Consider the following 24,000-nt stretch of genomic DNA (forward strand, 5'->3'; position numbering starts at 1 on the left):
CAGAAGAGTAGCAGTGTGGTATGGCTGTATATCGGCATTGGTAAAAGGCATGCACTGCCTTAGTGTCCCACAAGTGACAATATACAGCCATATGGCACTGCTAAACCTGTGATATTGCATTTATACAACAGTGTGAAGACATAATCACAAGAGAGAGTTCGCCTGAGAATATCACTAAGTTGTTTAATACAGATTTGATCAGCTGTAGTTTGAAATTGTGCTGTTTTTCTCCCCTAAGGACTTATTATGTGCTTTTTGTCGCCATCTTGTGGCCGAACATCAACCATCTTTGCTCTGCTCGGTATGGCTGGCTGATGGCCGCCAACATGCTGCATCTCCGAAATTATGAACATTTCAAATCTTTATTTTCTTAATATTTTTAGTTTCTATATATCTTTAATTTAATCAGTATTTTGCAATCTAAACAACTACATTCTCACACAAATATATAACTGTAAAGCATCATATAGGAAATATGAATATAAAAGACAGATCTGTCAGGGAATCAGATCATAGCTACTCTACTGCTGTTGTGGGAGCATCTGGGACTTTAGAGTTTGGGTTTTTTCTTTCTCGAATATTTCCCTGAATGATGTTGAACAGATTCAGCCATTGTTCACAGTATTTCCACTAATATTTGATCTTCTGGAGAAAGTCTTATTTCTTTTATTTCAGCTAGAATAAAAGCGTTTTTTTATTTATTTGACCCATTTTAAAGTCAATATTATTAGCCCCCTAAAGCAATATTAGTTTTGGGGTGTCTCCAGAACTGTACCCTAAATAGCCACTTAAATATCACTTCAAGCTGAACACTAGTGTCTTGAAGAATATCTAGCCTAATATAATGTGCTGTTATCATGGCAAAGAGAAAATAAATCAGTTATTAGAGATGAGTTATTAACACTATTATGATTAGAAATGTGCTGAAGAGAATCTTCTCTCCAGGGCAAAATGTACAGGGGGCTTCAACTATATCTCTCTGACTCTTCATGCTTCTGAATCCTCTCGTTGACCTTTAATGTTCATAGAAAGGGCTTTTGAAAGCAGTGTCTCTGTGTCGTATCGCTCGTCTCCTGCTCTCCAGAGGAGGATAGCTGGAAGCAGAAACATGCGCTATCGTTCACTCTGTCCTTCAGTATCAGATGACTGTGTTGATGTAGTCAGCAGAAAGTCTCTGTTCCTCCGCCGTCATGTGGAATTGATGCAGATGAAAGAGAACAGTGATTTCTGCGTCTGAATCTGAAGTGTGTGTCGCACAGAGGGAGAGCGCTGTGGTTTAGTTTGACATGATGGATGGCTGAGCGCTTTCTGAACTGTTTTGTGCATAGTGTGTAGTTTCAGAGTAATGCAATATACACCAGGCAGGAGGAGAGCTGCCGTCGGGGATTCTGAATAAGAACTGCATCTGTGGGACTTTTTCATCTTTATCTTTTGGGAAGCTGCTGCATTAATGAAGCCATTTATACACGGTGCTCTTTCCTTTTAATTCCTTAGTTTCGGTTTTTCGTTTATGTTCATGAGAGCCAGACTGACAGTCAATCAATTCACCTTAGTAACTACCCAGATTCTCTCTGGTAACCCCATTGAAGCCACCTAGAACACCCTAACAACCTCCCAGCAACAGATTGACAGCAAATAAATTCACCTTAGCAACCACTAAGATACTCTCTGAAAACACCCTCTAAGCCACTTAGCACACCCTAACCACCACCCAGCAACTGGCAATAACTCAATTCACCTTAGCAACCACTAAGATACTCCATGGCAACCCCATTGAAGCCACTTTGCACACTCTAAAAACCACCTAGCAATAGACTGACAACAAACCAAATCATCTTAGCAACCACTAAGACACTCATTTGCAACCCCTTGAAAACACCTAGAATACCCTTACAACCACCTAGCAATGGACTGACAACAAATTAAATTTCCTTAGCAACCACTTACATACGTCCTGGCAACCTTCTTGAAGCCACTTAGCACATCCTTTCAACCTCCTAGCAACAGACCGACAACAAATCAATTCACCTTAACAACCACTCATATACACCCTGGAAGCCCTCTCTAAGCCACTTAGCACACCCTAACCACCACCCAGCAACTGCCAATAACTCAATTCACCTTAGCAACCACTAAGATACTCTATGGCAACCCTATTGAAGCCACTTTGCTCACTCTAAAAACCACCTAGCAACAGACTGACAACAAACCAAATCATCTTAGCAACCACTAAGACGCTCCTTTGCAACCCTTTTGAAATCACCTACAATACTCTTACAACCACCTAGCAACAGACTGCCAATTGCTCAACTCACCTTAGCAACCACTAAGATACTCCTTGGCAACGCTGTCTAAGCCACTTAGCACACCCTAACAACCACCTATCAATAGCCTAACAACAAATCTAACAACCACCTATCAACAGCCTAACAACAAGTCAAATCACCTTAGCAACCACTAAGATACTCCCTAGTAACCCCCTTGAAGCCATCTAGAACACCCCAACAACAGCCTACTGTTGCAACAAACTAAAAACTATTCAATTCACCTTAGCAACCATTAAGACACTTCCTGGCAACCCCCTTGAAGCCACCAACATCCTAACAACCACCTAGAAACATACTGACACCTAATCAATTCACCTTAGCAACCACTAAGATACTGGCAATTCCCTTGAAACAACCTAAAACACCCTTACAACCACCTGGCAACAGACAACAAATCAAACCACCCTAGCAACCACACAAATACTCCCTGCCGATCCCCTAGAGTAGTGCTCCACTAACAGTCCCTACTCATGTGCAATCAGTGATTAATAAAGCATGCAGCAGCACATCGAGCAGACGGGATGAAGCTGGATTTGTTGTCCGGGCCTCAGGTCAGTCTGCTGGTGCCAGATCCGCCCTCAGCACAGCTCAAACTCATTGATTTGATTGGAGGTCTGGAATTAGGAGCCTCCTGCGGATCTGTTTAATCTGTCTGTGCTTTTGGGTAATCTGGGAAACGCCGCTTTCATTTTGACGGTCAAGAGGACGGGATTTGCATCTCATTTGGGCCTAAAAGACTCCAAACACCTGCTCTGCTTTTGTTTCTGCCGGCTGTTTGTCTCTTTACTTTCTGGAGGGGGTTTTGAGTCGGTTTTCTGTACATGTCTGTTAAAGGGATTTATAGAGTTTATAGTAGACTGAGATGAGGAAGTGTCCATATACACTCACCGGCCACTTTATTAGGTACACCTGTCTAACTGCTCATTACCACAAATTTCTAATCAGCCAATCACATGGCAGCAACTCAACGCATTTAGGCATGTAGTCATGGTTGAGACGATCTGCTGCAGGTCAAAGCGAGCATCAGAATGAGGAAGAAAGGGGATTTAAGAGACTTTGAACGTGGCATGGTTGTTGCTGCCAGACGAGCTGCTCTGAGTATTTCAGAAACTGCTGATCTACTGGGATTTTCACACACAACCATCTCTAGGGTTTACAGAGAATGCTCCGACAAAGAGGAAATATCCAGTGAGCGGCAGTTCTGTGGGCGCAAATGCCTTGTTGATGAGGCCAGAGGTCAGAGGAGAATGGCCAGACTGGTTCCAGCTGATAGAAAGGCAACAGTAACTCAAATAAGCAACCGAGCTCTGCAGAAGAGCATCTCTGAACACACAACACGTCCAACCTTGAGGCGGATGGGCTACAGCAGCAGAAGAGCACACCGGGTGCCGCTCCTGTCAGCTAAGAACAGGAAACTGAGGCTACAATTCACACAGACTCACCAAAACTGGACAATAGAAGATTGGAGAAACGTTGCTGCTCTGATGAGTCTCCATTTCTGCTGACACATTCAGATGCTCGGCTCAGACAACATGAAAGCATGGATCATCCTGCCTTGTATCAGCGGTTCAGGCTGGTGGTGGTGGTGTAATGGTGTGGGGGAGATTTTCTTTGGGTCCATTAGTACCAATTGAGCATCAACGCCACAGCCTACCTGAGTATTGCTGCTGACCATGTCCATCCCTTTATGAGCACAGTGTCTCCATCTTCTGATGGCTACTTCCAGCAGGATAACGCAGCATGTCATAAAGCTCAATTATCTCAGACTGCTTTCTTGAACATGACGATGAGTTCACTGTACTCAAATGGCCTCCACAGTCACCAGAGCTCAATCCAATAGAGCAGCTTTGGGATGTGGTGGAACGGGAGATTGGCATCATGGATGTGCAGCCGACAAATCTGCAGCAACTGTGTGATGCTATCATGACAATATGGAGCAAAATCTCTGAGGAATATTTCCAGCAGCTTGTTGAATCTCTGCCATGAAGGATTAAGGCAGATCTGAAGGCAAAAGAGGTCCAACCCGATGCTAGTAAGGTGTACCTATAAAAATGGGCGGTGAGTGTATGTATCTATATGTATGTGTCTATAATATATACTGATATATACATAATGCATTACAAAAATATAGATTTTTCTTCATGAAATGTATGTTAATGGGCTTCAGTGTTGTTTTGGACCCTACTTACCTTTCACGGTGTAAATAATAATAATAATTACATAATACATAATGTAAAAATAAAAAATAAGGTAAAAAGGATATTTTGTATTATATATATATATATGTATTATATATATTTTATTATAATTTTTTTATTATTATCTAATTATTTATTTATTGTGGGGGTGGGGGGATATTTTTTGGGGGGGTCCAAAGCAATGCTCAAGCTCATTTACATTTTTTCTTTTAGCTTTTTACAGAAAAAGTAAATTGACCCTTTGGGTGACATACAGTGCTCGGCACATATGATTCTCCCCTCACAGATTTCTTATGTATAGATGTCTTAAATGTATATTTTCTTGTATATGTATATTTGTGCATATACATTAGATAAGTCACTACTGCTACTGACATATCAGTATCAAAGTGGAGCTAAAAAACAAAATAACTTGCGATGATGGTCCAAAATTACTGTATGTAAAGGAAAAACTTTACATAACAATTTTAAAAAGAGCAAAAATCAAGAGAAACAAAAAAATATATAAGAATTTTTGTAGCTTGTTATTATAATTTTTGCATGATATTGCTTTAATATAAATGTATTATGTTTTTATTTCTGAGGAGGTTCAGTGACTAACATGACTTTAATAAATATATCTGTTTTAAACATGCATATATTCACTAGGAAGTGGATAAACACATTCATATTCACTCATCTCTGCTGATCACTGTATATTGTTGCATGTAGATACACATTGTTGCCATCATGTGGTGTTTTTACACTGCAATCCACTATGTTTAGTAATGTTGCTTTGAATACTTGCTCAGTTTACACATTGCACATGTTTGCGTCAGCTCTGGGTTGTTTCACTAATAGCATCACTATCAGTTTTTGCTCTTCGGAGAAGTGGCGTCCCATGAGCCTCTGCTTCTGCTTCCTCTTCCTGGATGCAGAATCAATGCAGTCCTAATGAATGCATGTTATTGATTGGACATCCGAGTCTGTAATGGCCTTTAAACAACCGGAAACTGCGACCAGTTTTGCGTATTGTGATGCAGAAGGGAATATTAAATGAGAAAGCAGTGGGAGTGGCTTGTTTTTTTTTTCTACTGCGAGCTGATTGGATGTAGTAAAGTGGGTGTGTCATTCGGAAAGATGGGGAAAGGGGGAGTTATTACAGCCTAACAGACTCCTCCTCCTCACCATTTCTGTTTGTTGTCAAGATTGACAGCTGGAATGGGCGTGGTTAAGTGTGTTAGCCACGCCCAACACCTTAGATACTAATCTGAGAACTGAACAGACAGATTTCAATTAAAGATTACAGGGATACACTCATATCTATCATTCTTAATGACATGCACGGATGAATTGTTCACCACAAAACCAGCAATGTGAGTGAACAACATTTAATTTCTAGTGGACCAGACATGGAGAAACATAGGAGACATTTCCTGAGTGGAGTCTCTTCTAGTTCCCCTGTGAATTTCTGTTTGTGTGTGTCCATCAGGCGCTGAAGCCGGTCATCAGTCCGGATCTCCCTCAGTCTCTGGGCAGCAGGAGACTCATCAGCTTCTCCCTCTCCGGTGAGTCCAACACTTCTAATGCAGATTTTGATTGAGTCTTAGGCTGCATCCAAGATTACCTACTACAGTCACTTCACTCCCATGCATGAATTCTCTAACGGTGCATTATGGGATAGCGTAGCGTCCATCAGATGCACACTTCAGAATCTCACCGGAGGTAGTAGGTCATCTGGGAACTTCTCGCATACTGTTTTTACAATGCTATGAATTCAGACATACTACTCGGCTCGCATACTGATTTTAGCATACTATATAGTATGGAAAAATGCAGCCTTAGTTTTAAAATCTAGCAGGGGAAATCTGATGATAATTGTAATCATGATTCTTTAAAATGATTATCAGTGGGTTATTTGACCAACACAGACTATTATTAGACTGTTATAGATTATTGTCTTATGACCAGCTTCACTTGATATCATTTTGATTAGAATATTAATGCATTTTTGTTGGTAAATCTTCTGTTTAATAAACAAGAGAATGGAATGAAAGCTAATGGAATGAGGTGCAATTAAAAACGAAGGCCTGCAGTCATGCTTCCACAGCCTCGGCTAATGCCAGAGCATGTCGGTTTATGAATGTGCAGTTATATACAGTGCTGTGTTTATATTTATGTTTATTTAGAGGCAAGACCATTCTATTGACTGTACGTTTACACATGCAGTGCTCAAATTCAGCCTTGATTTAGGCCAGACATCTATGTTTGGATGTCTATTAGACGTCTGATGTACATAAATAAATGGCTGGTGGTTTGCCGTGACTTTTCTCTCAGTTTCATCATAGCACAAACATCTTAACATGTGGAGCTTTAAATGTTGCTCAGGATTCTCTTTAAGCACTGAGTAAAACATTATGAGCCCAGTATCCCAAACAGCTTTACACGACTCTTTATGAAAGCATGAAGGTTGTCTTATTTTATCCTCATGTTTCTTCCGCTCGTTCTCTATTTCTCTGTTTTTTCTCCATTATATTTGACTGAAGCGTTCAGGACTCCCCAGCGCTGTATGTTTTATTCATGCCGCGTCTCCTGCTGCGAGCTCAAGCTCCATCTGACATGCTGATATAAATATATGCGCATTAGTGGCTCCACTGAAGGGCCAGATCTACAGAATCTCCTCAGATATTCCCTGAAGAGATGAAAACAGGAGCTCTTTTAGCCCAGAGATGTTTGTGGACTGATGACTAGAGCCGGTTCTCTTTATTGAAAGAGTTTGCAGAGTGTGTAGAGCTCCTGATCCACCGTAATCAAAGATTATATAATGACAAGAGGTGTGCAAGAGCATACTGTTACTGCTTTTTATTTTGGCCTCCAGCGATTGTGAAAACACTATGAAGTTATTATAAAGCAACCGCATTTGTTTCTTTTAGAAGCCTTTTGCTCTTGTTATGTAATCCTGCAAATCAATCATTCATGTAACATGCTTTATCATAGTAAACGTTACGTCCCTAACTACACGCTATGCAAATTTTCTTCATCACCAACTCCTCCCATTAATGATCAACTCCTACCCAATCCCTCCCCGTCATCATCAGCTCCTCCCCTTCATCATCAGCTCCTCCCCTTCATCATCGGCAGCTCCTCCTCTTCTTCATTAGCAGCTCCTCATCTTCATCATCAGCTCCTCCCCTTCATCATCAGCAGCTCCTCCTCTTCTTCATCAGCAGCTCCTCATCTTCATCATCAGCTCCTCCCTTTCATCATCAGCTCCTCCCCTTGATCATTAGCTTCTCCCCTGAAATATCAGCCCCTCCCCTTTACCATTTACTCCTTTCCTTCATAATCATCCCTCCCCTTCATTAACTCCTCCTTTCATCATCTTTAGCTCCTCCCTTTCATTATTAGCCCTTCCTCTTTAACATTAGGTCCTCCACTTCAACAGCTCTTCTCCATCATCAGCTCCCCTTCGTCATCATCAACTCCTCCCCTTCTTAATCAACTCCTCCCACTAATGATCAACTCCTACTCAACTCCTCCCCATCATCATCAACTCCTCCCCATCATCATCAGCCCCTCTCCTTCATCATCATCAACCCATCCCCTTGATTCCTAGCTCCTTCCCTGAATCATCAGCCTCTCCTCTTTATCATAATCAGCTCCTCCTATTTATTATCAACCCCTCCCTCTCACCATCAACTCCTTTTCTTCATAATCAGCCCCTCTCCTTCAACTCCTCCCTTCATCATCTTTAGCTCATCCCTTTCATCATCAGCCCTTCCTCTTTAACGTTAGGTCCTCCATTTAATCAACAGCTCTTCTCCTCCATCATCAGCTCCCCTTCGTCATCATCAACTCCTCCCATTAATGAATATTTCCTAGCCAACTCCTCCCATCATCATCAACTCCTCCACTTTTTTATCAACTCCTCTCCTTTATCATCATCAACTCCACCCCTTCATCAACTCCTCCCCTTTATTATCATCAACTCCTCCACTTCTTCATCAACTCCTCCCCTTCAATTCTTCCACTTTATCATAAGCTCCTCCCCTTTATCTTCATTAACTCCTCCCCTTCATCATCATCTTCTCCTTCTTCAACATCATCTCCTCTACTTCCCACATCAGCTCTTCCCGTTCATCATCAACTCCTCCTCTTCATCATCAGCTCCTCCCCTTAATAATCAGCTCCTCCCCTTAATCATCAGTTCCTCTCCTTCATCATCCTTTCCACAACATGAACGAAGCTGCGGCTGTTGAGTAAATTCATTTAATTTTTGTTCATTTACAATTTTATTTCATATTTATGTTTGTAGTTTACATTCCTTATTTTATTACGTGTCATTGGTTATTTCTAAAATTTTTAAAAGATAAAGGCAAAATTTAAGATTTATTTTTATTTTTTTTATTTTTATCTGCACAAAAATCCACTGTATTTACACATTTTTAAAAAAATCTTCCTAAAGGGACATTTCACAAAAAACAAAAAACTAAACCTCTGCGGTCCCGTCCCTGTAAACTGCATCACACACTGTTAAAAGCACATGAATGCCTCAGTCAGAGATGATGACGTTACAGTAAAGCGTCTCTGTCTGCCGTCTGGAAACTGATGGACATAATTAGATCCCGTGGGATCCGGAGAGTTCCTGCATTTCTCTTTATATTCCCACACGCAGACTTTACTGCTTTAGCCTTTAAAACTTTTTGCTTTTATTGTGAATGGTTATAAAAGTGCAATGACACGGGGTATAAAAATAGAAAAGAAAGAACATGCAGACAGATGGAAAAAAAAAAAACATATTATGATGGATGTTCAGCCTACATCTGAATTTTAAGGGACAAAATAATAATAATAATAATAATAATAATAATAATAATAATATTACATATTAATAAATAAATAAATTCATAATAATAATAACAATAATAAAAGCAATAAATAATAATGATAATGCTAATAATAATGCTAATAATAATAATAAATAGATAATGATAATAATAAATATAATTAATAAATGATAATAATAAATAAATAATTATAAAAAACTGTAAATAATAATAATTATATCAATGATAATTATAATAAATAATAATAACAATAATAATCATAATAATGAATAATAAATAATAACAATAATGATAACAATAAATAAAATAATTATAATAAATAATAATAATAATAATAATAATGCATTTTGATTATTACAAATAATTTATAATATTTTTTTTGCCTTTTGGTGTTTTTATAAAGATGTTTTTTTTTTTTTTTTTGTCTAATGGAAAGAAATACAAATTTCACTTTTAATTGCTGTTGTTCTGTGTTCCAGACGTGCAGGCGGTGGGTCTGAAGAAGGGGATGTTCTTTAATCCAGACCCGTATCTGAAGATCTCCATCCAGCCTGGAAAGCAGAGTCTGTACCCTGCGCTTCCACACCACGGCCAGGAGAAACGCTCTAGCATCGCCTGCAACACCATCAGCCCCGTCTGGAAGAGAGAGGTCAGTCACTTTCACACTACCACACTCTGTGTTTTCTTCAATGATTCATCTGTACCATCAGTTTACAAATCTTATCAGTCATTTTTAACATCCTTTCTCTCTACTCCTTCCCAACTGTGTCAGATACAGTGGAAAAATGTATACACACACACACACACACAAACACACACACACACATATATATATATATATATATATATATATATATATATATATATATATATATATATATATATATATATATATATATATATATATATATAATTATAAAAAAAAAACAATATAACTGTGATTTGAGAAGCTGCTGGGTTTGGGTTTGTACAGCAATGGTTGTAAAACTAAAAGTCCTTTGTTTCTCCTTGAGCAAAAATCGTGACGCTTTGGTTCACAGAGAAGAAAACAGTCTAGTTGTGTTCTGCCATAAACACACTGCAGATTTACTGTGGACTCCAGCCAGGATGCAGCATCTCTAAACGGAAACAAGCTGTATCCCTTACTTGTACATCATATCAGCATCGATATCATGACCAGTCACAATAATCACATCACAGAATCTGCAATGTTGAGTTTGTATTATACTTTAGCATTTTCCTCTGAGCCCTGTGACTGTGTCATGCTTTTAAAGGTCCTATGAAATTAAAATATTTTACTTAGATGTGGGCGGCATGGTGGCTCAGTGCTTAGCACTGTTGCCTTAGAGCACAGGTGTCAAACTCAGTTCCAAAAGGGCCGCAGCTCTGCACAGTTTAGTTCCAACCCTAATTAAACACACCTGATCAAACTAATTGAGTCCTTCAGGCTTGTTTGAAACCTACAGGTAAGTGTGTTGGAGCAGGGTTGGAACTAAACTGTGCAGGGCTTCGGCCCTCCAGGAATTGAGTTTGACACCCCTGTCTAAGAGCAAGAAGGTCTGGTTCGAGTCCCTGTTCTTGGTGGAGTTTGCATGTTGGCATAGATTTCCTCTGGGTGCTCCGGTTTCCCCCACAATCCAAACACATGCGCTGTGAATGAGTGTGTATGGGTGTTTCCCAGTACTGCGTTGCAGCTGGAAGAGCATCCTCAGCATAAAACATATGCTGGAATAGTTGACAGTTCATTCCGCTGTGGTGAGCCCGGATTAATAAGAGACTAAGCACATTTTAAAGCAATTCTCAGGACCTTTAAAATCATGACAGCATTTACATTTTTGCGTGAACTGACCCTTTAAGGCAGGGGTCACCAACCTTGTTCCTGGAGGGCCGGTGTCCTGCAGATTTTAGCTCCAACCCTAATCAAACACACCTGAACAAGCTAATCAAGGTCTTACTAGGTATACTAGGTGGTTGTATTGAGGCAAGTTGGAGCTTAGCTCAGCAGGGACCGAGATTGGTGACCCCTGCTTTAAAGTCAGACTAGTTGGTAACACTTTACAGTAAGGCTGCATTAGTTAATGTTAATGTATTTACTAACATGAACAATACATTCATTACAGTTTATATTCATCGTTGTTAACATTAAAGTCATTCATTGTTAGTTCACAGTGCATTTTGATTTTAATCATCATTAGTAAATGTCCACCTATGCTTTTTACATTCGTGTTAGTAAGTATATTAAATAAACATTGACTAATGCAACCTTATTATGAAGCATGACCGACTAAATCAAGTAAAATGTAAGGTAACACTGTAGTTTAGGTCAGAGTTCACGGTATTAACTAACCATTAACTAACACTACTAGCTTAATAATCTGCTAATTAGCTCTTTATTAATAATGAGTCAGATATGTTTAAGATTTGAATAGGATTGCGGATGCAGAATAAGATCATATAATTATGAACATTTAATATCTTGATAATAGGCATGTGCTGTAATAAGCCAGTAGTTAATATCGTGTATTGTGACCTAAACTAAAGTGTTACTGGTGTAGTTCATGCAGTATAACTCTTAGGCAGTGTGTTTGTGTATTTAAAGCTGAGCGGTCGTGTTTTTGTGTTCTCATTGACAGCGGTTTAACTTTGTGTCGCTGCCGACGGATGTTTTGGAGATCGAGGTTAAAGATAAGTTTGCGAAGAGTCGACCCATTATTAAACGCTTTCTGGGGAAGCTGGTGGTGCCGGTGCAGAGGCTGCTGGAGAAACACGCCATCGGGTAAACCTCTGCATTTGCACACAAACTACTGATCATTTACTCTACTGATTATCTGACTGAGACACTCTTGACTTGTTTAGCAGTCTGCTGATGCTATTGTACATTTGAGTGCAAATAATTAAGATGTATATTATCCTGAGATGTTAGCCTTAGTTAACGAGCACAATAATCTTAACAATAGGTGTGAAATAAGCAATAAATAAGGTATAGAGAAATTACATTTTGATAAACAGAAACTAAAATTTCAATAGAAAAATCTAAATCACTGGTGTTACTTGATTGGGCAAACACATTTGTTTTTAATTCCCTGACTTTCAATGTCTGTAATAGACCTTTTCAATGACTGTGATAACCCATGGGAGCCCTGAAATCTGATTTTTGATAGTTCTCCACTTATTTTGTGCATGTATCACTGCAAAAATACTTGTCTGTCTTAAAGTTTCTTTTACCTTGTTTACAGTCAGACATCTGCACATGAATAAACTGCAATTTAAAGGCATTTACAGAGCACAGATTTGGGGTGTTGGGAAAAAACGACCTGTTCTGATTCTATTGTAAGCAGTTTTTTATGAAGCCAGATCAGTCTCAAAAATAATACATAAACAAAAATAAATGCATACATGCAGAGCACAACTAGCTGTACAAAAGCCACATTGTAAATTCATAGCACAATTCACAAATACAACACACAATTTGTGAATTTGCAGGTAAAATCATAATTATTTTCGCCAAATCATGTTTTGAGCTTACGAATTGGAGTTGTGAATTAACGAATCATGGTTTGAATTTACAATTTGGATTTGTGTATTTTTAAATCGTGTTCTGAATTAGCAAATTGGATTTGTGTGTTTACGAATCGTATTTTGAATTAACGATTTGGAATTGTGTAATTTCGAGTCGTGTTTTGAATTTGCGAATTGAATTTGTGCTTAACCGAATCGTGTTTTTGAACTCACAAATTGGATTTGTGTATTTACGAATTGATTCTTGAATTTACAAATTGGATTTGTGTACTTACGAGTCCTGTTTTGAATTTACGAATTGGATTTGTGTATTTATGAGTCTTGGTTTGAATTATCAATTTGGGATTTTATAAATGTGAGTTGTGTTGTTGATGTCTAAATTATATTTTATAAATGTTTTATTTTTGATCTGATCTGACTACAGTTTCTGACCTTTAATCATTAAAATAAATCTGGTTAATGCATTTACATGACATTACGGATACGAGCTCACACTCAAAATGTATTAATTATCCATTGTGAACCTAATCGATTTTTGTTAGAAAAGCATGCATTAATTGCGTTTTTTACAGTGTATTAAACAACCTTAAGCTTGAAAATGTTCATTAAAACAAACTCTTCATGTTTCCTTCATCAATTGAATTATTGTTAATGCTTAAAAATATCAGTTTCTTTTTTATGTTGACCAATGGTGCATACTGTGAATGTATTTTGGATTTTAGTGTGGCTGTTATAGTTATTTGCCTGTTGGTTTTTATAATGTCAAGCTTCCTTGTGTTTCTGCTGTAATCAGGGACCGTGTGGTGAGCTACACTTTAGGTCGGCGGCTTCCAACAGATCATGTCAGCGGCCAGCTGCAGTTTCGCTTCGAGATAACTTCATCAATCCATCCAGGTCTGAAGGATCTTTACTATTGCTACACTTCTATTACACTGCACTACTACTATTTATTAATGTTTACTGCTTTTCTAGCTTAGAGTTTTTGTCTTGTTTCTAGTCTAAAAGTCTAAACATTTTTAAATCGAGAAACATTTTCTTAACAAGCAAAAATATTGTCATGTTTTCAGAAATAAGTCCAAATGAAGAGTTTTTCCTTGCCCCATCGGCAGATTATTTGATTATTTTAGGAAAAACTCTCTTAGTTTTGACTCATCATTACTGGAAACATGACAATATGTTTTGCTTGTCTAGAAAATGCTTCATGATTTAAGAATTTTTAGATATTTACAGTAGAAACAAGACAAAAACTCACAAGAAAAGGCAAAACCAACAGTACAAATCCCAAGATTCTTTTGTTATTTGATTATTTATAAGCACAATATGTAAGAATATCTAACAAATATCTAAAAAACACTACAATGGTGTTAAATATTTGCTGACTTATGCACTTATTATCTGCAATGTTTGTTCAAATGTTCAAATCCAGAGAAATCATCAGTTTCATCTAGTGAGATGCGCTGCGTGTTCATGCTAATGACGTCACACACTCTCGATTTCCAGTTTGTAAAACAGGGAAACAGCAGTGAGGCTTTATTTGTTGTGTGACCGCACAGAGTATCATCAAAATACGCCTTTGTTTGTTGTGAATACACGCCCTCTAGTGGCAAAAAAGACACCCTGTGCCTTTAAAAGAGACTAGTATTTAATAGTTTTTATTACAGTGTTTCGAATTTGTATTATTAATGCATTACAAACACACCAAGCGGGAAGCACCACATTACTCCAGGGGTGTTTTTCAATTATTTTAAGTTGCACGGTAGATGTGATTAAGGTGAATTTGGTGCATGACCGGCAAACACGCTGCACATTCCATGTAATTTGTGCCACTGCAATAATTCGCCTATTTTCATGCATCTGCATTGTCTTTATATGTAATTTACTCGCACAAATGCTTAATTTTTGTACTAAATATAGCCACAGATGTACTAATTATAGCTACTCTTGTGTTAATTCTTACCTCACCCCTTTACCAATATTGACAGATCTACTCATTCTCTCTGATAGATGATGAGGAAGTGTCTCTCAATGCAATGCCAGTCTTTGATGCGGAGCCAGACCAGCAGACAGATCCGGAGCCAGTTGAAGATCCACCACCAGCTTCTGATCCACCAATGGAGGATGCATTGAGTCTAGACGTTCCCGAGCCTCCACCCGAATGTCCTCCAGAAATCGAGATGCGGGATGATGTTGATGTTCAGCTTACATCTCTATCAGAACCCAGTAAGGAAACCCAACCCGAAGCAGATGAGGAGATGGTTACAGCTCAAGGAGATACACCAATGAATGATACAACTCTTGGAGAAACTGCAGAACAAGACACTGGTATAATGGGGGATCATGGAGAGACGCTGGAAGAAACTATGGCTGAGACTCCATCGGAAGTACTGGACAACCGTGATGCTGAACATACTGATGGAGTAAATGAAGAGCATGAAGTAGAAACAAGCTCTGAACAGGTGGATCTAATGGTAGACGGAGATAATGAATGTTCCCCAAGGGTACGAGTTCAGTTAAAGCGCAAGAATCGACCGTGCTCGCTTCCAGTATCTGAATTAGAGACGGTTATCGCCTCGACGTGTGAAGAACCCGAAACGCCGCGCTCTCATTACATCCGCATTCATCATCTACTCCACAGTCTGCCGTCAGCTCAGTGCCACCGAGATGAAGAGGAAGATGCACCTGATCCCGAATCTTCAGAAGAAATCACGATCAAACCTCAAGAAGATAAAGAAGACGAAGATGAGGTATCCGAAGCTCAGTCTCCGTCAGTTGTTCCTGAGTGTCCGAGACCGTGTTGCAGGCGAATTTTACCACGTAGCCTCTCAATCGAGCGTCTTTCTGAACTCAACCAGCTTCTGGAGGGAGAAAGACCGTCTCCGTCCACCCTCCGGATATACAGTGAAGACGGGGATTCGGGAAGAAGAAGGGAGCCTCGGGAAAGCGAGTGTGAATTTTGTGATAACTCCTGCTATAGTACGTCATGTTACAGCACGTCCTGTTACAGCACCTCGTGTTACAGCACAAACTCGGGTTACGAGGGCCGAAACCGGCTGTGCAGCCACACACGCCTGTCCTCGGTGGACAGCACCCGCCTGTCGGAGAGCACGGTTTTCTCTTCGCAAGAGGAAGAGGAGGAGGAAAACAGCGCGTTTGAGTCGGTGTCAGACTCCATGCGGAGCCCAGATGTGCGGGAGCCAGGCGGAGGCTCGGTCCAGTGGAGGGAGTCTTCTTCAGAAGAGAGTCCTCTGGGGGACGCGGAGGTGGATGAGTCGCCTGTGGCGGGACCTAGTGTTCGGCCAACAGGTGAGGAGGCTTTTCTGAATTGTGCATTGCTGATTGGATAAAAATGGGATGGGTTAGGGCCACTAACAGGTCAGAATGCAGTTTGGGTGCAGACCCAGAAGCCACCCCATATGGACCCAGACCTACAGCCTAGAGCAGGGCAGCTCAATCCAGTTCTTGGAGATCTGCCTTCCTGCAGAGTTCATCTGCAACCTTGATCAAACACACCTGTCTGTAATCACCAAGTGCTCCTCCAGATCCTGCTTGGTTGGTTTAGTTGTGTTTGATCAGGGTTGGAGCTGAACTCCATGTAGATCTCTAGGAACAGGATTGGACACCCCTGGCCTAGAGGTCTGCTCGGGACTGTTTTTTTTTATTTCAGTCTTGCTGTGCATTGCTAAAAGTTTAATAATGGGGATGGGTTAAGGAAATGTTCACTATCAGGTCAACCAGACCCAGAGGCTTTCCCAAAAGGACCCAGATCTTGTGTTCAGACAACAGGTGAGATGACTTGTAAGAATTGTGCATTGCTGAAAGGTCAAAAATGGGATGGGTTAGGGCCACTAACAGGTGAACTGGACCCAGAAGCCATTCCACACGGACTTATACCTACAGTCTATAGCAAGGATAGCCATACTTGATCCTCGAGGGCCGGTGTCCCTGCAGAGTTTTCTCCAACACTAATCAAACACACCTGAACAAACTAATCAGTGACTTAAATCACTAGAAAGCATGTGTGTTTGATAAGCGTTGGAGCAAAACTATGTAGGACACACGCCCTCCAGTATTAAGTTTGCCCATCCCTGGTCTAGAGCACTCGCCTGTGGCTGGACCCAGGGTTAGGTCATCAGGGGAGGAGACTTTTCTAGATTATGCATTCCTGAAAGATAAAAACTGGTATGGGTTAGGGGAGTGGTAACTAACAGGAGAACCACGGTTCAATTGCCGACCCAGAACCCACTCCTACAGCCTTAGCATGGAGCCCAATCCTGTTTCCCAGGTCTACCTTTCTGCAGAGTTCATCTGCAACCTTGGTCAAACACACCTGTCTGTAATCACCAAGTGCTCCTTCAGATCCTGCTTAGTTGGTTGTGTTTGATCAGCGTTGGAGTTGAACTCTGCGGGAAGGTTGATCTCCAGGAACAGGAATGGACACCCCTGGCCTAGAGGTCTGCTTGGGACTGTTTTTTTTTATTTCTGTCCTGCTGTGCATTGCTAAAAGATCAATAATGGGAGGATGGGTTAAGGCAATGGTCACTAACAGGTCAACCGGACCCAGAAGCTTTCCCATAAGGACCCAGATCTTGAGTTCGGCAAACAGGTGAGGAGCCTTTTCTGAATTGTGCCTTGCAAAATTGGGATGGGTTAGGGTCACTAACACGCAAACCGGACCTAGAAGCCGTTCAATACGGACCCAGACCTACAGTCTAGAGCAGGGGTGGCCAACCCTGTTCCTGGAGACCCAACTTCCTGCAGATTTCAGTTGCTACCCATATCGAACACACCTGAACCAATTAATTAGGACCTGAACACCACGTGATAATTACAGGCAGGTGTGTTTGATATGGGTTGCAACTGAAATCTGCAGGAAGGTGGCTCTCCAGGAACAGGATTGGCCACCCCTGGTCTAGTGGTCTGCACAGGACTGTTTTTTCAGTCCCGCTCATGCTGGGTTTTATTCCACACCTGATTGCTCCTGCTGCTTAATTATTATTTATTAGGTTTTTTTTTTTACCCGCTGTCATATTAGAACAGTTCTCTTCCCGACCCGACTGTTCCCACTGAATTAATCAACTGTATATCCAGAGATTTCATGTACTTCATTGTATTGACTTGCTTCTGTGACACTGGCAGGACAGTTCCCGCTTCCAGTATATCAGCGCTGATTTATGGCACTCGTCATAAGTCACGGGTGTGTGTTGTGATTTGTTTGTAGGCAGTTTTCATTTGCACTGCAGTCATCATGCAATCACTCAGACTCCTGCTTTGCGGCCTGATCCCCATCATTACCCCAGTGTTGATCAACCATTACCACCAAGTAAGCTTTCCTCAATCACATCTGACCCTGGCTTGTGCTGTTGACATGTGTTTACCTTCATTAGCATGCAAGTGTGTGTGAGTGTGCGTGTTTGTGTGTGTGTGTTTGTGTGTGTGTGTGTGTGTGTGTGTCATCTCATTTGCTTTGTCTCCATCCACATGTTTTGATGTGTATTTTGGAATACTGCATAAAACACACTGGATGGTGAACCTCAGCGTGTGCATTGAATCATGATATGCACATTTAGTTGAACTGCACATTGAGCTGATAACAATACACAAATATTTAGACAATAAATTCCTTGATGTTCATGCAAAAGTCAATAATGGATCACCTGTGCATGCTCAGAAGTGTTGAAACTTTGCACTTTTGTGCTGTAAAAATATCTGTACATTAGCGGTTTTCCGTATTTCATTCATTCATTCATTTTCTTTAAGGCTTAGTTCCTTTATTAATCCGGGGTCGCCACAGCGGAATGAACCGCCAACTTATCCAGCATGTTTTTACACAGCGGATGCCCTTCCAGCCGCAGCCCATCTCTGGGAAACACACTCATTCACACTCATACACTACAGACAATTTAGCCTACCCAATTCACCTGTACTGCATGTGTTTGGACTGTGAGGGAAACCGGAGCAGCCGGAGAAAACCCACGCCAACACGGGGAGAACATGCAAACTCCACACAGAGAAATGCCAACTGACCCAGCCGAGGCTCGAACAAGAGACCTTATTGCTGTGAGGCGACAGCACTGCCTACTGGGAATAGGAAATAATGTGGAAAAAATGTCTTGCTCTGTTAAACAGCACTTGGGAGATAAACGAGGAAGAATTCAGATCTCCACAGGAGGACAGTGGATGATGTGTGTGTGTGTTTGTGCACAGATTGGGAGGCGCGTGTGGACAGTCACGGTCGTGTTTTTTACGTGGATCATGTAAACCGGACAACAACATGGCAGAGACCCATTCATGCAGCCAAGCGCACCGGCATGCAGAGATCAGGGTCCACACACCAGATGGAGCAGCTCAACCGCAGGTACAACACACTATACACTGTAAAAATACCCAGAAATGAGCAGTTTTCTGTATTTTGTGATTAATGTTTTTATTTTCCCCCATTTATTTCTGCTTTTAAGTTGCATAATGGGATCTTGATCTTTCTTCCAATAACTTTTAACCTTGAGTAGTTGTAAAAAGTGTGTTTTCTGCTCTTGTGTAACAGTCTGCAGGGCTATATTGTGTGTGTTGGTGTTGTATATTACGCTACAAACACCTTGTAATAAACTGCAACACATCTCCTGTTATTTCACACACTTATTCCTCTACATAATGTTTCTTATATTATATTCAAAAAACTAAAATGTCATTAAAATTAACATTATTAAACTGTAGTTTAGAATTTTCAACATCAGAAGTGGAGCAGAGATCAGCATCCCATAATGCAAGTCACTACCGCAAATAAACCCAAATCACACCGTTAACTGTTCATTAACAGATATTGTTTACAGTGCAGGAGAATATTTCCTTCATTCGTTCACATCTGTTTACCATGTCAGTGTAGCTGTGAAATAAAGATGTATAGCCACAAACTAATAAGTATTAAAGATATAATTCAGAACAGATGCTTTGGAATTATTGTAGTGAGTTGAGTAAAATTTCACAACATCTCAAAGGTATATTTGAGCAGATGCTGCCCCCTGCAGGACACACACGCTTAAGCACTGAAACACCAAAATGAGTCCAAGTAGGTATCGCTGCAGCCCGGAGACCTGCAAGTGGGAGGCATTACACCGCAAGTAGGTTGGTTGGCCTCCAAGTGGGAGGGACTCAAACCACAAGTAGGTTGGGTTTATCAGGTTACTGTGAGGTCGGGTTTAGGGTTAGGTGTACACATTCATAAAGCACAATATTAAACTCTAAATACGACTAAATAAGGTTTGCACAGCCCACTTGGAGCTCCAAAGCCCACCCTCTTGGAGCTGGCTCTGACCTCCGTTTATACCCTTCTCAAATGAGTCAGCGGAGAACAGTGTTGCCAGATGTAGCTAACCAAAACCTAATCTAAAACCCGCTGTGCTATGGCACCTCTTTGGGGGATCATAACAGGTTTATAAGTGAAGGGGCTGGCTGCACGCTGTTACAAAACCGACCAATTTTACACATTTCCTGCCTATGTCATTTTTTACCTGCAAAAATTTATTCAAAACCGCTCAATCTGGCAACACTGGCGGAGAATCCGATTTTTGTTTGGGGTCTTTTGTGTGACTGTGGCTTAGAAATAAATTATATTTATTAATTCAAGCAGCATTAAAATGATCAAATCAAATGTGGATTAAATATAATTATAATGTTACAACAGATTATGTAAAACAAACAAAATACAATCCTGAAAAATAAAATGCATTACAGTTTCATGCATCATTAATATTTCTTAATCATCATATAATAATTTCTGACTCCAAAGACTGGGACATGCTGCTTTACATTACAGATATAAATGCCACTTTACTGCATATTCTCTTAAAACTGCTATTTTATACTGTAATAATAGTTGCTAAACATGTATTGACCTCAAAATGTTATATATATATGTTTTATATTAATTGTTATAACTAAAACAAAATCACTTCTTAAGCATCTTTGATATTTATAAAACAGCGTTAACCCTTTAATAGGAATGGTAACTTCCTAGGTGAACATTTGTGCATTTAGGTTATCATTAAAACTAAAAATGATGGTATCGCACTGTCACCTCACAGCAAGAAGGTCGCTGGTTCGCCTGGGTCAGTTGGTGTTTCTGTGTGGAGTTTGCATGTTCTCCCCGTGTTGGCTCCGGTTTCCCCCACAGTCCAAACGCATGCGCTTTAGGGGAACTGATCAACTAAATTGGCCGTAGTGTATGAGTGTGTTTGAATGAGGGTCTATGGGTGTTTCCCAGTACTGGGTTGCAGCTGGAAGGGCATCTGCTGCGTAAAACATGCTGAAATAGTTGCCGGGTCATTCCGCTGTGGTGACCCCTGATAAAAAATCAGAGAGTAAGCCAAAGGAATGAAGTTAAAGGGTTAATAAATGCGAGAGATTTGTTTTAATTAAAAGGTATGATGTGTGTGATTGATGTGAAATAAACCAATACATTTAATTGATACAAAAGGAACCAAGCTCTTGAAATAAATCTAGAGTATGTGTGTATTATTTGCTGAATCAACTCAGACAGAACAATGCAGATATTTTTCCTTATATGACGATGATAGGAGTGTTTTCCCCCAGCAGTGTTGATTTTTCCTCAGGTATCAGAATATTCAGCGGACGATGGCGAGCGAAGACGAGCCTGCAAACACTCGCGGATCTGAGAGGAACACTGGAGATACCGAGAGCGAATCCACAACACAATCCACAGGTCAGCCTCATCACTGATCAGCCTTCAGAAAGCAGGAAAACTTCATCAGCGTTCCAGATTTTAATTATAATAGTAATATATTTTGCTTATAAAGCACTTTAAAAATATTCAAATATAAAATTATACAATATTAACAAGCAAACTTAGAAAACATGCTGTTTTAATACATTATTCATTAATTTTCCTTCGGCTTAGTCACGTTATTAATCAGCGGATGCACAATGGAATGAACCGCCATATTCCTATTCCAACTATTACAGCATATGCTTTACACAGCGGGTGCCCTTCCAGCTAACACACACACACCCACTAAGGCCACTTTAGTTTATTCAGTTCCCCTATAGCGCATGTGTTTGGACTGTGGGGGAAACCGGAGCACCCGGAGGAAACCCACGCCAACACAGTTGTGCCTATAGGGATTGTAATAAAGCGTAACCTAAACAGTGTTTGTTCCTGTGTTGTGTGTAGATCAGAGAAGAGACGGCCCTTCATCTCCGGTCAATAACCCGAACGTCTCGCAGCTGCTTCAGTGTCCCGCCGTCAAGTTCATCACTCACCCTGAATTCTTCACTGTCCTCCATGCAAACTACGTAAGTCACTGTGGGATGCATGCATGTGTGCTGTCTCTAATGTTTGTGTTGCAGGAGCAGCTTTAAAGAGCCCCTATGATGCATTAGGAAAGGTCATATTTTGGTGTTGGGGGTCTCCAGCTACAGGCTGATCTGCTTTCAGGGCAAAAAACACTTTCATTGTCTCTTAATCTGCATAATTATCTCTACCTAATTATCATAACCCCTCCCACATGATTTATTCAGCGATTAATTTTTTCCAAACCCCTCCTGTGCATGAGACTAATCTTTGGTTAATGGTTTAATGACCCAGTTTGTTGTGATTGGTTCGATTACCAAGTCTGTTGTGATTGGTCCAATGGCCCGGTCTGTGGTTATTGGTCCCATGGCCTAGTCTGTTGTGATTAGTCCGATGGCCTGGTCTGTGGTTATTAATCCGATGGCTCGGTTTGTGGTGATTGGTCCAATGACCTAGTTTTTTTGTGATTGGTCTGATGACCCAGTCTGTTGTGATTGGTCCGAAGGCCTGGTCCGATGTGATTTGTCCGATGGCTCGGTCTGTTGTGATTAGTCCGATGGCCCAGTCTGAAATGTGAATAGCCTTAGAGTTAAGCGGCTAAAGATTTGAACCCAAAATGAGTCATCACTTTTGAGAATCAATTGATTTAACTTTTAAACTGCATTGTATTGACTGCAATCAAATACAAAAATATTCCTGTATATCTCTATAAATGCAAATGAGCTGCTACTTCCCGCCCTCCTCTCTGGAAGAGGGCGGAGCCTTTATAGTCCGTGCCTCAGGCACTCAGACAACAACAACAACAACTGTTTTAATGTCTTAAAGTCAGTTTAAACATTAAGTTTTTACTCTTGATAGCACACAGAAACTTTTTTATTATTTTAATAATAATAATCATAATAATAATACTAATAATAATAGTTGATTACATTCATAAAGCACTTTTCTGGGCACTCAAAATGTTTTCTATACAACCACATCACATCATCTGTGAAAAACACAATGTTATGTCAAAAGTACACACACACACACACACACACACACACACACACACACACACACACGTGTTTGGACTGTGGGGGAAACCGGAGCACCCAGAGGAAACCCACGCCAACACAGGGAGAACATACTAACTCCACACAGAAACAATAACTGAACCAGCCGGGACTCGAATCAGTGACCTTCTTGCTGCGAGGCGACAGTGCTGACCACTGTGCCCTGGAGGCTGAAATAATATCTAAAATAAAAGAACAGAATATTCAGTTCAATTCAATTCAGCTGTATTTGTACAGCGCTTTTACAATGTAGATTGTGTCAAAGCAGCTTCACATAGATGGTCATAGTAATTGGATCAGGGTGGTTCAGTTTTTAGTGTTTAAGTTCAGTTCAGTTTAGCTCAGTTCAGTGTGATTTGAAGTCATTACTGAGAGTCCAAACACTGAAGAGCAGATTCATTGATGAGTAGCTCCACCGATCCTGAACCATGCAAGCCAGTGGCGACAGCGGAGAGGGAAAAAACACTTCACCAATAGGAGAGTGAAGAAAAAAAACCTTGAGAGAACCAGACCAGTGCGACACAACCATTTTAATTTCTCCCTGGCCAAAAGTCTTGTGCAGATCAGGATTTCTCTGAATGCTTTAAAGCGTCTGTGAGGCTCTATAGTGAAGTCCTGGTGTCCGTGAGCAGACGCACTCCAGCTGAGGCAGATATTGATTGAACTATTTGCAGATTCACTCTTTATCGATCTCCTAAGCTCTCCTGCAACATCACGGCAGACCGAGAACAGACATTAACAACTCAGAGATAATGCTGCACTGATACAAGA

General features: G+C 40.4%; 1 protein-coding gene and 1 long non-coding RNA gene across 9 annotated transcripts in view; one reads left to right on the forward strand and one right to left on the reverse strand.

Moving 5' to 3' along the window:
- LOC141380801 (uncharacterized) overlaps positions 1-24,000 on the reverse strand; it is a 198,830-nt gene that overhangs the window by 150,664 nt on the left and 24,166 nt on the right. The window lies entirely within an intron of this gene.
- Positions 1-24,000, forward strand: part of hecw1a (HECT, C2 and WW domain containing E3 ubiquitin protein ligase 1a) — a 70,803-nt gene that overhangs the window by 22,784 nt on the left and 24,019 nt on the right. For 4 of the 8 annotated variants that reach the window (XM_073941344.1, XM_073941345.1, XM_073941343.1 and 1 more), the window contains 9 exons: positions 5,997-6,072; positions 9,831-10,000; positions 11,985-12,127; positions 13,664-13,764; positions 14,875-16,173; positions 18,089-18,190; positions 19,075-19,225; positions 21,477-21,586; positions 22,055-22,176. In XM_073941344.1, coding sequence (XP_073797445.1) covers positions 5,997-6,072; positions 9,831-10,000; positions 11,985-12,127; positions 13,664-13,764; positions 14,875-16,173; positions 18,089-18,190; positions 19,075-19,225; positions 21,477-21,586; positions 22,055-22,176 — 2,274 coding nt within the window. The remainder of the gene's footprint in view (positions 1-5,996; positions 6,073-9,830; positions 10,001-11,984; positions 12,128-13,663; positions 13,765-14,874; positions 16,174-18,088; positions 18,191-19,074; positions 19,226-21,476; positions 21,587-22,054; positions 22,177-24,000) is intronic. The other 4 variants (XM_073941347.1, XM_073941348.1, XM_073941346.1 and 1 more) reach the window with 1 other exon arrangement.

The sequence above is a fragment of the Danio rerio genome, chromosome 24 (genome assembly GCF_049306965.1).
Source record: "Danio rerio strain Tuebingen ecotype United States chromosome 24, GRCz12tu, whole genome shotgun sequence".
NCBI lineage: Eukaryota > Metazoa > Chordata > Actinopteri > Cypriniformes > Danionidae > Danio > Danio rerio.